The 13,538-nt window shown below is 48.1% G+C and overlaps 1 protein-coding gene across 9 annotated transcripts in view; it reads left to right on the top strand.

Annotated features, from left to right (window-relative positions):
• Positions 1 to 7,055, top strand: part of TBX5 (T-box transcription factor 5) — a 62,517-nt gene extending 55,462 nt beyond the window's left edge. For all 9 annotated transcript variants that reach the window (XM_048964256.1, XM_048964254.1, XM_048964253.1 and 6 more), the window contains one exon: positions 6,019 to 7,055. In XM_048964256.1, coding sequence (XP_048820213.1) covers positions 6,019 to 6,602 — 584 coding nt within the window. In that variant the 3' untranslated portion in view covers positions 6,603 to 7,055. The remainder of the gene's footprint in view (positions 1 to 6,018) is intronic.
• The last annotated feature ends 6,483 nt before the right edge of the window (positions 7,056 to 13,538 follow it).

Raw genomic sequence — 13,538 nt, 5'->3', positions numbered from 1 at the left:
ATGGAGGCATAATTTTCTCAGTCTTCCAGCTGGTGGGGTGACCCCAGTTCTCATACAGCCAGTATCCAAGCTGTGGTGGGTAGAGAGTAAGGAACAGCAGTGCACTTCCAGAGTGTACCCTGAGGTCCGAGTGAGCTGTATCACCCTTGCTCCCCCCATCCTGGTGTAGAATGATGGGTGCAAGCTGCTGGGACACGGGGGGACTGCCACTAAGCCTTATGGTGGAAATGGGACAAGAGGTCACAGTGGCCCTTGGTGTCTCAGCCTGAGATCCAGCCTCGGTGCCCTGGGAGCTGATCTTTTGACGTTCCTCTTCCCCTCCACTGAACATGAATAAAACAAGCTGGCCCAAATGGCAGCGGCCCTTCGGATAATCTGCATGTCCCTGCACCGCAGGGCAATTCATCATTTGCCTCCACATTGTAAAGTGATAAGGAATCAGCTGAGGTTTCCTTCCAGTTTTGGGATTCCCACTAAGTGGTGTCTCCATGGGTGGTTTCCCTCAATCCCTCAATTATCTCACTTCCTCTTATTGTCACAAAAGAGACGACTATCTGCCCCATAATAAGCTCCCCAGCCCCTTCTGGCCTGCATGGCCCTTGCAGAAGTGCAGGAGACTGGCCAAGCACGTCCTTGTCTGTAGGGCCGACGGCTCCTCATTATCTCCACGATGGCTTGAGTGGCACAAGCAGTTAAGGGCCTTTTATCAAAGCCGCCAAATGCTTTAATCAAAGAGAAGCAGCGTCCTGTCCGACACCACCGCCTTCTTCCCCAAGCTGTGTGTCTCAGGAGCCTGAGCCTCTGCTCCCCTTGCTGTGCTTTTTCCCCTCCCATGCATGCAGCAAATAGAAAACAGTCACGGGGCTTAAAGGAAAGAAACACAAAGTTAATGGGAAACAGAGAGCCAATGTCAGCTGCCAAGCAGCGCTTTGCAAAGTGAAATTAATTAAAACAACAACAACAACAACAAAAACTGAGGGATGAGCAATTCTTCTCAGATAAATCAGAACGTGATCCAAGGTTTCATCTCAAACTCAGGCTGAGTGTGGCACTTTCTTCTAGTGCTGAACAGGATCTGCATTAAACTAGGGAAACTAATATTATATATAATATTTATCTTCCTCTTGCAACATCTCCTCCTTCAGCGAAATACCAAACTCTTCCTCACACCTCTCCTGCTTTCCTACTGCAGTCTCTCTGCATATATTTTAATAAGTCTTCTCATCGGAGAAAAAGTGTAGGTAGGAGTGTATGCAGTTCCAATCAACTCCTCAAGCACTGGCTCTTCTTCAGTCAGGTTAGGATTTGTCTCCAGCAGATGATTTCCTTCTCATGAGGCTATGGTTATGGATAAGTGCTCCTAGGGGCAGAGGGCAATCTGGCTGTGTTCAAGACCAGCTGGTGTCTGTATCTTCTGCAGCAAATACCAGCCCTGCCTTCCAAGATAGGCTCTCGAATAGTGCTTCATCCAGCTTTGACATCTCATGGTGTTTCTTTGGAGCCCTTCTAATCAGGAGGGTGACTCTTCATTTAGGCTTGGTAAAGAATGGGTCTGTTTGAGCAGATGAATGGCACCTTATTCAACTGCTCCTTTCTCGGTGACTTGAGACCAAGATTTCACTCTGTGGTTGACAGTGTTGTTCTTAGCTGTCAAGTCAAGATGGATTCACTCTGTAGATCTGATATGGAGTTGCATTAGGGGAGAGCAGCAGGGATGTTATCTCTGAAGGCTCCTCTGTCTCAGGGAGCAGATCCCCTTCTGGGTGAGGAAGGAAGGACACATCCCAGAGCACCAATGTGGCAATTCCTGGTGCCTGGGTGGGAACGTGGGGTCAAGGCATTGGGAATGACCCCAGTATGATGTGACAGGTTGCTGCTCCAAGCACTTTTTGAACATGCTGAATGCTAGGGAATAACAGTCCTGAAGGCTTGAATTGTCCTGCGTTGAATCCTAGCTCCAGACTGACATTGCCTATGGCATTTCACCTGGACTGCTCTGGGATGGATGGATGAACTCCACAACTGTGTCCTCCTAAGCAGTGGCCTCATCTCTTGATGTGGATTTTTAGGTTGCAACAAAGATCTGTTAAATCTTTGCCTTTTCTCTAGTTTTTCTCCACTTCTTCCTTTCTCACTGCTGTGCTTGAGAAGCCCAAAAGGACTTGCCAGCAGGCAGCTGGCTTTCTGACTTTCATTTTAGCCCCACATCCCAACTAGGGCATCAGGGCTTGTTTTCCCTTGTGTTATCCTCTCTCTCAGACTTCCTGTGAACTAAAAAGTCATCCCTCTAAACCTCTGCTCCCTCCCAGCCTTACACAATCCCAACCACTTGGCAGATTTCTGGGATGCTTGTGATGCTGAACAGGAGGCGACTGGAACAGCTTCTCCCGGGGGAGGTTATAAAAGTTGTCATGTTGGCACTCTGAGGGAGAAGAGGGATGTGGCAGAATCCACCGGCTCCAACCAGCAAGAACTGTGTCGTTCAGCCACTCAGCTTGGATGTGACCCTGCCCATGGGGAAGTATATATCACTCATCTTCTTCTTGTTCTGCTGAGGTTGGTGGAGATACAGCAGTGCCTTTCTCCCTTTTCCTCAAGAACAGGCACTGTTAGGGTAGGCCGACCTTTTACCAAGTTGATTTCTCCCTCATCACAGGGAGATGGGATTTCTTTCTCTTGGAGAAGCCGTAGGAACAGGGCTGAATAAAAGCCAGCTGTAGGATGACCTTCTTCTCATCCTGACAGCATTTTAGGAGTTGCAATGAGTTGGTCAAGCCCTGAGCTACCTCACAGCCGGAGGTGTCTGCAGCCTGGGAGGATGCAGCAGATGTAGCTCGAAGCCTGGAGAAATGGGCTGCAGAGGAGCCTGCCTCCAGGGCAGGAGGTGTTCACGAGGCCAGTGGTGCTTCATGCAGATACTCCATTGCCTCACCAGGCAATGCTTTTTGTGCCTCTGCGGGCAGTACCAGCCATTTACTGCCTCCAGCTTCTGGTGCTGTTTTTCTTTCTTTCTGCCCTGTATCCCTTTCTGTGTTCCCCTGCAGTGCAATGCAGCCACTGCAAGCAGTGTGACTGCTAAAATAACTGCCACAGCCACAACACATCTTAGGTTTCATGTCCCAGGAAATATGACTTGTCTGCCCTTTAGGGATGCACATTTTGGTTGAGTCCATCCTTCTCTTCTTTGACAGCCCTAGTTGGCTTTGTACATTTTGATTGGCTGTTCCCACTCATGTTAGATTCAGATGAGAAACCAGAATGGGCAAAACAACAGCATTATTGATAATCAGCCATTGTCTGTCCCTCATAAAGTTGGGACAAACCTACTGTAATGTCTGGGAAGTGCGAATGAGCTTTAAAAACTGAAACATTTGGGTCCCATTCTTCATTGTCCTTTATCCCATGGAGATGAGTGTCATGAATTAGAAAGGAGCTCTCCTTTGCAGGGGATTTGCACAAGGGGAAGAGGTGGGCCCTGGGTACCCTGAAGTCCAGAGATTTTACATGTTTGCATTTCATTTTGGATAGGTCTAATCCTGGAATTGGGAAAATTCTATTTAAAAAGTCATTTGTGTAGTATTTACAATCCAGCTGGAAGTAGTAAATACCGGAAATCTTGGATCTGCTTATGCTCTCATTCAAACTCCTTCATTAGATAGATCATCTAAGAGGGAGCCAGTTTCCACACATTCTGCAGGCTCCATTTTCCTTGGATCCACTTCTGGCAGCTTCCCCTGCTTGGCAGAACTTTCTGCTGTTGGAGATTTGTGCAGTATCAAGGGGATGCTCACGAGAGCTGGTTGCCACCCCAGGCTTCCAAGAACAGCAATGAACACAGAGGATGGCCAGCATCTCCCAAAGGTGTGACACTGGGAAAAGGACAAGGGGGGCTGTTAGGGAACCAGCATCAAGAAGTAAAGCCAGAGCAGAGCAGGTTTCTCCACTATGCCCTGCTGAGAATGTGAGAGAACCTTAGGAAGAGGGTTGTGGCCTGGGGATCCACTGTCCAGGCTCCAGAGCAGTTGGGTTGGCTCTGAGCCGCCCAGAATGGGGATAGCTCTTTTTTTAGAGCTGTGAGAGAGGTGGAAAAGCAGCAGGAGGAAAAGCTGGAGGGCAGGCAGGCACTGTTAGGATGGGCTGTGATCCTCTGTTAACGTCCTCTTTGGAGATAGGTGCAGTCCCCTCGAAGTCCTTAAGAACTAGAATACCAGTGTCCTTCCCATATCTGACATCAGTGAGCACGGGTCTAGAAAGAACAGCAGAGCACTTGCTGGAGCTCATAAAGAAGAGGAGGCAGCTGTAGGACTTCCACTCATGTGCTGGTTGTTTTTGTTTTCTTCTTTCCACCTGCAATGCATTCTGGAAGCAGACCTGTGGCTCTGCAGCCCTGCCTGGCTGTGCTGCAGCAGGGAGTGGAACGTCTGGGTTCAGTGGAAAAATCAGCAGCCTCAGGTTGTAAGTCAGGCACACTTCAGCACAATGGAAAAACAGGGTTTGACTGTTTTGAGCTTCATACTTAAAAAAATAAAATAAAATAAACAGTCAAACCCCAAGCCAGCGGCTTCTAATGCCAGCAGAGTAATGCGGTTTAATGCTGAAAATTTTATTAGCAGAACAATGCTTCATTTTACAAGACATTGTTTTTCCACCCCAGCGTTCTTATTACTCAGTGGTGGGTTAAGGATCCAGAGCTTTTAGGCTGTGTGTAGAAGCTAGCACTGCGGCTGGTACTGCAGATGTGCCTTTTGTGATGGACTACGCTCAGAACCAGGACTCACAGCTTTTGTCACCTTCACCTATGCAACAAACCCCATCAGAAGTGAGCACAGTGATACACTGCTGCACCCACTTACCATTTTGGCTGTGCCAAAGATGCTGTTTCAATGCGTGGCTCTCCTGCCCTTTGGTGCCTATATGTGCTGGCTGCACTGGGCGGGCACCTGAGTGAGGTGATGGGTTATATTACAAGGAGAGCAGGTGCAGCTTCCAAGAGGAACATATGGCTGCTTACAGCAGTAAGGGTCAATTCTTGGTGGTATTCTTTCCAATTGTTATGCCTTTAGATGGAGTGCCATGTTTTGCCCGCACCAGGAATCCTGCTCTTAGAGCAGGAGCACCAAGCTAACGTGGGTCAGAACAAGCTCTTCTCTCCTTGCCTCACTGACCTTAAAATCTCTCGGTGAAGCTCTTGTTCCTGGGAACTCTGCCATTCATTCCAGCAGAGCTGGATTTCATTTGATGACCCTGTGAATGAATAAATAAGTGCATATTCATTTATTCATTTTACTCCCCCTAGAGATTTCACCTACATTGTTTATCTCCTTCCTGCTGTTGGCACAGAGATGCTGCAGGAAACAAAGGGCTCTGCAAGCTGTGCCTTGTTTGGAGAAAAATTCACTTTTTCATTTTGCTTGGCCCCAGCACGCAGCCCTGCATGGATTTATGTTCCCCTTGGCACAGCTGAAGGCTGGGGCTGTTAAATCTGATTGCCTCACCTCTGTCATAGCTGGTGCTCTCACAGTGGAATTTTTATTGTGCCACTTATCACAGAAGTGTATAATTGTATAAGCTTTTAATTAACAGTATCAGCTCTGGGAATGGGGATGTCTGTTAGGGTGCTGTGTCTGCAGGCAGGAGATGTGCTGGCAGCCAACAGAGATGAGTCTGGTGTCATGGGGTATCACCAGAAATAGTACTTCTCAAGATCCGTTCTGCAAATTACATTGCTTCTCCTCCCAGAGCTTCCAGCTAATCCCTCTCTCCCCAGCCCAGCAGGCACGATGAGCCGCTTCTGTGGGATCTGTTCAGAACAGTCCCAAGGAAGGGCTGTGACAGCACTGGGAGATGTGTCTGCAGCAGACGGACTGGAGCTAGATGGCCGTTAGGGCATGTCTGCCTCAGCCTTGCGTGGGCTGTGCCCTTGGTAGAAGGAGGACGGTCCTGGCAGCCTGCAGAGAGGGAGGTTCAGCTGAGGGCATGGCATTGTTGTTTGCTAACAGGAGTTTTCTCTCCCAACAGATGAGGAATGTTCCACCACCGAGCATCCCTACAAGAAGCCCTACATGGAAACTTCACCGGCGGAAGAGGATCCTTTCTACAGGTCCAGTTACCCCCAGCAACAGGGACTGAACACTTCGTACAGGACTGAATCAGCCCAGCGCCAGGCATGTATGTACGCCAGCTCTGCTCCCCCCACGGACCCCGTGCCCAGCCTGGAAGACATCAGCTGTAACACGTGGCCCAGCGTGCCATCCTACAGCAGTTGCACAGTGTCTGCCATGCAACCCATGGACAGGTTACCCTACCAGCATTTCTCTGCCCACTTCACCTCAGGGCCTCTGATGCCCCGGCTCAGCAGCGTGGCCAACCACACGTCCCCCCAGATAGGAGACACCCATAGCATGTTCCAGCACCAGACCTCGGTTTCTCACCAGCCCATCGTGCGGCAGTGCGGACCTCAGACCGGCATCCAGTCTCCCCCCAGCAGCTTGCAGCCTGCAGAGTTCCTCTATTCCCACGGTGTGCCTCGAACCCTCTCGCCCCACCAGTACCACTCGGTGCACGGCGTGGGCATGGTGCCAGAGTGGAGCGAGAACAGCTAACGAGGCAGTCGAAGGAAATGGGAAAAAAAATAAAATAAAATAAAATAAGATAAAATAAAATAAAATAAATAAAAAAGTGGAGGGGAAAATAAAAAAATAAAAAAAAAGGGAAAAAAAATCCAACACACCATCGTTAACAAAAATGAGAGCGTTTTGCAAGACTGCTTTAAGCGAATGTTCACCACCAGCACTCGAGAGGGACAGACGCTGACCGTGCCAACGGTTGGAAGCACACATGGAGCACTCATTGGCCATGGCACGATGTGCCCCCCCCGGTGCTTTGGTTCAGAAGGCAAACCCAGGGGAGTAGAGCGCTGACCCCACGTACCCCCAGTCCGTGTCTCTGCCACAGCCCTCCCCTGCCCGGCCCTCCCCTGCTCCTCTCCTTCCCAAAGGGACATGTGACTCCTGCTGCCTTTCTCAACACGGCCAGAGTGCTGGGATGAAAACAACTATGATGTTACTTTTTTTTTTTTTTTTTTTTTTTGTGGTGTTGATGTTGACAATGTTATATAATAAATAATAATATATATATACATTTTCTTTCCATTTTCTCAAAAAAAAAAAAAAAAAAAAAAGACAAAAAGACAAAAAGAATGAAAGAAAAAAAGACACCAGCCCTTTTTTTCTTTTCTTTTCTTTTTTTTTTTTTTAACCAAGGGTGGAATTTAGAGCGGTGTTCTTTTTATTTTTTTCCATAGATGTGGTCATCATCACTCTTCAATGGCAAAAAGGTGCTTTTATCCCACAAATAAGAAAGCCAGGCTACCTACCTCAGCCGGTGATTTACTGTGAGTGGGACCCTACTCCCCCAAAACATCTCATCCCCAACACACAGCCAATGAGCAGCACCTCCCCATTGCTGCCAATCCCTCATCCCTCTCGCCTTCCCCATCATCTCCCACCTTCCATCTCCCATCTGCCCATCTCCCGGTCTCTCAGCCCACCAGCTGCCCCACAGACACCCTGGAAGGGTTTGGAAGGGCCCACAGCCTGGCTGCTGCCGGCGCTCTGCAGCTCATGGGAATGGGAGGAGGGGGAGGAGGGAAGGAGAGTGTGCAGGCCTCTGCACAGAGAAACACAGAGGAGAAACAGCATTTGGAAAATCGATAACCATGATTATTTTATCAGAAATTCTTTCTCATCCTGTCTCTCTCTCAAAAAAAAAGAAGAAAAAAAAGAAAAAAAAAAGAGAAGAAATACATAGCTGGGTATACTGAGCTATTGAGTGTGTTTTAACAAAGCAAGAAATGGACATGGCAGGCAGAGGGGGGTGGAGGCAAGAAGAATAGGAAGAGCAAATTCATGTAATGTCTGTGCAGGGCTCTTCAGGTGTAACATTTCCTGGTACAGTTTATTTATGGAGGTTGGAGTAAGTCCTCCTGTGTTACAAAGCCAGTAAAGCGGCTGACTCATAGGATTCAGTTTATTGAAACTGAAGTTTGCTTTCTCTTCTTTTCTTCTTTTTCCTCTTCCTCTCCAAGTTGTGCCCACACTCTATAATTCATATATATTTTTAATTAAAAGTAATTCTAACCAACAAAAGAGCTATACCTGTGTGTCAGCAAAGTAGAACATGGTTGTGAGTGCACAGAAATGCGTGTGTGTGCGGGAGGGACCCCAGACAGATACCCTCACCGTGCATCCTGACTTAGCTATGCTCTCCTACTCTTTTGTGGAAGTTTATATCTAATAAACACCACATGCTACAAAGTACAAGGGACCTGCCCACCTTTTTTTTTTCCTTTTCTTTTTTTTTTTTTTTTTTTCCCCCATTCTTTTTGCTTGATACTCAGAAGTTCGATTTTCATTTCTTTCTGGTGGACCAGCTACACCACCCCAATGCCTTTAGGCAGCAGAGGGCTGAACTTGCTGGGTCCAGGGCAGTGTGGTTTGCCTCTACAGCTCTGTGTGGGTCTGTGGGCCTTTCCCACCCAACAATCTCTCCTTGTCAGCCCTAAGGCTCTCAGGGTTGCTTTCCAAGCAAGGAAGATTAGGAGCAGCCTTGGAAACCCAGCTGGGTGTGTGGACCTTATGGAGGTGGAGCTGAACCTCTTCCCATGCAGGTGGGGATATCTGGCCTGGGAGAGGCATTTGGGGCTGCCTCCCAACTTCAGCAAAAAAGGGGAGGTTACTGTGTACTTCATGAGTGGGAGAAAGATGAGATAACAGCCAGAGAAAGAGATTGCACTGAAATAGGCTGCACACAAGAGGTCCAGCTGTGCCCACACCAGCAGGATTGTTGGTCAGGTGCTGGGGACACCTTGCTGAGGGAAAGAATGTGAGCAGGGACAAATGGTGCTCCCACCCAGTTATCCCCACTGCAGGCAGGACTTGGGGAACAGCATCCATTGGGGCTGCCCTGGTGATGGCTGCAGTGCACCTCTACCTGCTCTCTGCTTTCACTGCCTCTGCATGCAAGAAGTGAGTGGCACACGTTGGTGTTGATGGGGCATGCAGAGTCAATAAGCAGTGCTATGCCCCCGTGGGAGCTTGCACTGGGCAGCAGCAGAAGGAGATGCAAGTACTGTATAGTCTGGGCATGGCTAGGATCTGGAGCTACACACAGAACTGCTTGTCTCCATGGGGCCACCCTCAGGGAACTGCTCAAATGTTGCGCTGCTCCGTAAATCATAAGCTGTTCCTCCAGAATTTGCAGTTACCCAAGATTAATGATGGAGTAAATTGAATTTTGAGTTAAGGAATAAGAAATTGCACCATATTTAGCTGTCAATTACATTGTACTTTCCAGGCTTCATCATCCCACTGCTAATCATGTAATCATCTTATCACTTTATGGCAATTTACATGTAATTAAATGGCCAGTGGTTACGAAGTAAGGAGAGAGGTCTTACCAGAAACGTGTGCCATGCATCTCAAAGAATGCTAAGGAAACTGAACCCATATGGTAAAATATTTCTCAAACTTTGGAGGAAAAGCTTTCAACTTTACTAACCTCCTCCACATCCCGAGTTACCTTTTTGGCTCTTCAGGGAGCTGCGTGGGTATGAGGAGCAAGGGTCATCCATGGGAACAATCACAGTGGCAAAACCAGAAACCTGGGGTGGGTGGGAGGACACAGCACTGCTTTCTGCTCCTCTTGAGTAGGCTACTGGGTGAAGCTCAGTACGGCACAGCATGGAGCAGGCTCAGTGGCACCACAAGAGCACAGCCTGCTATTCAATCTGAGTGAGTAGGGCTGCAATGGTGAGACTGTGTAAAAGAAAAAAAGTGATGCCTGAAAGTCTTGCGGTGAGTCCCAGACTAGGTGTGAACGTGCCTTGCCTGTGCTGGGCCTGGGGAAATGAATGTCTTCCCAGCTCATTAGCTGAAGGGATTTCCCTCGTTTCTCTTCTTAAGGACTTAATCTTCAGCAGAATCATGGCAATGATGATACAAGAGCTAGGGAGAAATTACACGCAAGTGAATGTCAATGAAAGAACTAAACTCTAACCAGAGCTAAGCTGACAATTCAGCAACACTGAAACATACCCTAGTGTGGTATGGGGGAGTGTGTACAGCCATCACAAGCCAACCTCTTGCAGGCAGGGTGGAGCTGGATGATCCTTAAGGTCCCTTCCCATCCAAGCCATTCCATGATTCTACAGTTCCAGAATTCCCTTTTTGCCTACAAGTTCCAGCTGTCATCAAACACTCTCCAGAGCTGCCTTGTGGCTTCACCATAAGCACTACTGAGGGTACCTCTGCCGTGGGCTTGGGGACAGAGAGGGTGGAATATGGCCATAAGGTTTAGTGGGCATAGTTGTGATGAGTTGATGGTTGGATTACATGATCTTAGTGGTCTTTTCCAACCTTAATGATTCTATGATTCTCTGAAGAGCCCTGGAGATCTGGACTTGCTGGTGCCTCTTCCTGGCAAAGCACCCAGATGGTGCCCCCAATGGTGTCCCCAAGAGAGGAAGGCCCTGGGCACTGAGAGTGGTGTGATGGGTGCAGGAGGTGGTGGTGGCCCATAACCATGTTGGGACGATGGCCTTCAGGCTGCCTTGGCAGCACGGAATGCAGCCATGAAACATTCCTAGGCAGAAAAACAGAGCTTTCTGTATGAACCGTAATAAATAAATGCAGGCTGTGCAATTCCTTCAACCAGAGGAAGAGAGAGAGAAACCCAACCTCTGCTCAAAACATCTTTTAAGGAGCAAACGCCAACATGCAGGCTGTGGTCACAGACGGTGTTTTTGCAGCTGCCTGCCTCGGCTAAACCACTCTGCAGTCACCGTCGTTTTTACCTAGGCAAGCTGCAGATGCCCTGAGGGGGCTAATAGAGACCTCTTTGTTTGCCCCTATCAGCTTGTTTCAACTTTGGGCAGCAAGGACAAGGGCTGTTAGCAGGAGCTGGCTTTCCATGTGGAACTTGCAGGTCCTGGCAGCCTGACATGGTTGAGGTTCCTGCTGGGGGTGAGGCCACCTGAGTGGGGCAGAGGCACTGTGAGGCCTTTCCCACCGCCCCAGACAGAAAACAGCCCTGTGCCTCTGGGCTGGGCGAAGAAAACAGTCCAAAGCCTCAGGATTCTTGCCCATAAATCCAACCCACAGTACCATAGATTTGTATGGTGCTGCCAACTTCGACAATTTTATGCTGAGTCCTGTGTGATTTGCAGTGTTTTTTTATTTTAATTTTTTTCTCTTTTTTAGTTTCCAGTTCCTGGAGCCCTGTGATTATATGAAATTTTCAAGGGATGCCGAGGGCTATTTTATTTTTTTTCCCCCTTTCTCTGCTCAGTTTTAGGCTGCATAATAATAATGGAAATTTTACCGGGGAGGAAAGTGAGGCAGAAAAGAAGCAGCTTGTCTGGAGGTGGGATGAGGATTCATCACCAGACAAAAATATTTTGCTTTCTATTTTTTTGGTATGTGCTCTCCCTGGAAAAGTGAATGCTTTTGCTGCATTTTTTTTTTTTTTTTTTTTTTTTTTTCTGGACTAATAAAGTCTTTAAAGCTTGAAGTGAATGGAAAATGTTCAGAAAGTGGCCTGAATAAATTTCTGCCCCTAGAAAAAAAAAAAAGAAAAAAAAAAAAGAGAAGAATATTTTGTTTATATTTAGGACCTTTTACTCTTCTGAAATTCCAATGGAAATTTTTTCCACCCACATTCCATTCAGAATGAAACTGTGACGTATTTCAGCGGGAAGCCCCATGCTCAGCAGCACTCATCCTTCCTTTGGCGAATCATAGAATCAGAATCATAGAATCACAGAATCCTAGAATGGCCTGGGTTGCAAAGAAGCACAGTGCTCATCCAGTTCCAACCCCCTGCTGTGTGCTGTGTGCAGGTCACCAACCAGCAGCCCAGGCTGCCCAGAGCCACATCCAGCCTGGCCTTGAATGCCTGCAGGGATGGGGCATCCACAGCCTCCTTGGGCAACCTGTTCCAGTGCCTCACCACCCTCTGGGTGAAAAACTGCCTCCTAATATCCAACCTAAACCTCCCTTGTTTCAGTTTCAAACCATTCCCCCCTGTCCTATCACCATCCACCCTTGTAAACAGCTGTTCCCCCTCCTGTTTGTATTCTCCCTTCAAGTATTGGAAGGCCTCTGCCTTCATGGCTGCTGCTGCCCGTGCATCTCCTGCCCTGCTGAGATCCATCACATGGGCAAGCCGTTGTGCCATGGTGGTGGAGGGCAGAGGCGCTGCTGGGAAGCACACTTCCAGGCTGAGTAAAGCAACAAGGCTGCAATATGGAGATGGAAATCAATCCTTACGAAGGGGGGTCCAAGCAACCTCCCTGGGGCTATGTGATTGTGTGTGGGAAGAAGCTGGCCTCTGCTTCAGCCCTAAAAAATGGCTAGTAACCTGCCTTGAAGCCAAACAAAAACACTGCCTGAATTATGGCTGGAAAGTGCAGACCTAGAGTGGAGGGGGAGCACATGGCACGCTCTTTAATAGCAAGGGACTGAGAGCTCCAGTAGTACAGTTGTAAATGCTGGTGTTTGAGATGCTTCTGTTGCCTAGGGCTGAACATGTAAATTATTATTTTTATTATCATGATAATAATAACATATTGCAGCTCTTCATCTGCTTTGTGTGATCTGGCACATGCAGAACAAGTTTAGAGTGCATGTCTGTAGCACAGAGAGGCTCTGTGCAGTTCCAATATCCCCATCTTTATCCCAGGGTACTGCAAGTCTCCAGCTTTGCACTTCAGCTCCTTCACAGCGTTGGGCTGCAATGAATCTGGAACTTATTTTTGTACTTGGGGTTTTTGATGCAATGTTCTTGTTGAGAGGAAACCAGGTAATCACAATGGAGTATTATTTCCTCTTTCTGTTGTCTAGACTTGTGGTTTATCCCTATGACCAGTGAGACTGGAGGCAGCACTGTAGGCAGTACATGAGTGCTGTGCAGAGGAAAGGAGTCACTCCCCTGGATGTACTGCTGAGGGTGCAGATAATCCTTGCTGTGGGGACACATAGCTGGCTCTGTTTGACTTCTTTGCCAGAATGCCCAGGTTGTTGTCTGCAAAGCTGCTTGCCCTTTCTCATGGGCAGCTCATCCCAGAGGCCAGGCTTCACTTCTGCCTTTGTCGAGCTGCATAAGATTCCTGCCACCCCAGTTTTCTAGTGGGAACCCTCTGAGCAGCTGCCCTGCTGCTCCCATGGATTGCTTGCTCCCTCTTTCGTATAATCTGGGAGCTCTGCCCCATTTTTCTGGTCATCAGTAGTGGTGCTCACAAACTCTGGTGCCAGTTCTGACCCTCAAAGGATGCCAACATCTGGACTTCTTGCATCATTTGCACCTGATGACACAGCCACATTTCTACCCACCTTGCTGCCCACTTATCCAGTCCATAACTTGTCAATTGAGCTGAGAGAATACTATAGGAGACTTCCAAATCCTTAGATAAGCCAGGATTTGTGTGCACTTCTGCAATGTTTCTCTATACCATCTCTCTTGAGATCATCAGTTGCAGGTCC

This window comes from Lagopus muta, chromosome 17 (assembly GCF_023343835.1).
Source record: "Lagopus muta isolate bLagMut1 chromosome 17, bLagMut1 primary, whole genome shotgun sequence".
NCBI lineage: Eukaryota > Metazoa > Chordata > Aves > Galliformes > Phasianidae > Lagopus > Lagopus muta.
The sequence above is the reverse complement of the archived record's forward strand: the minus strand, read 5'-3'. Positions and strand labels throughout refer to the sequence as shown.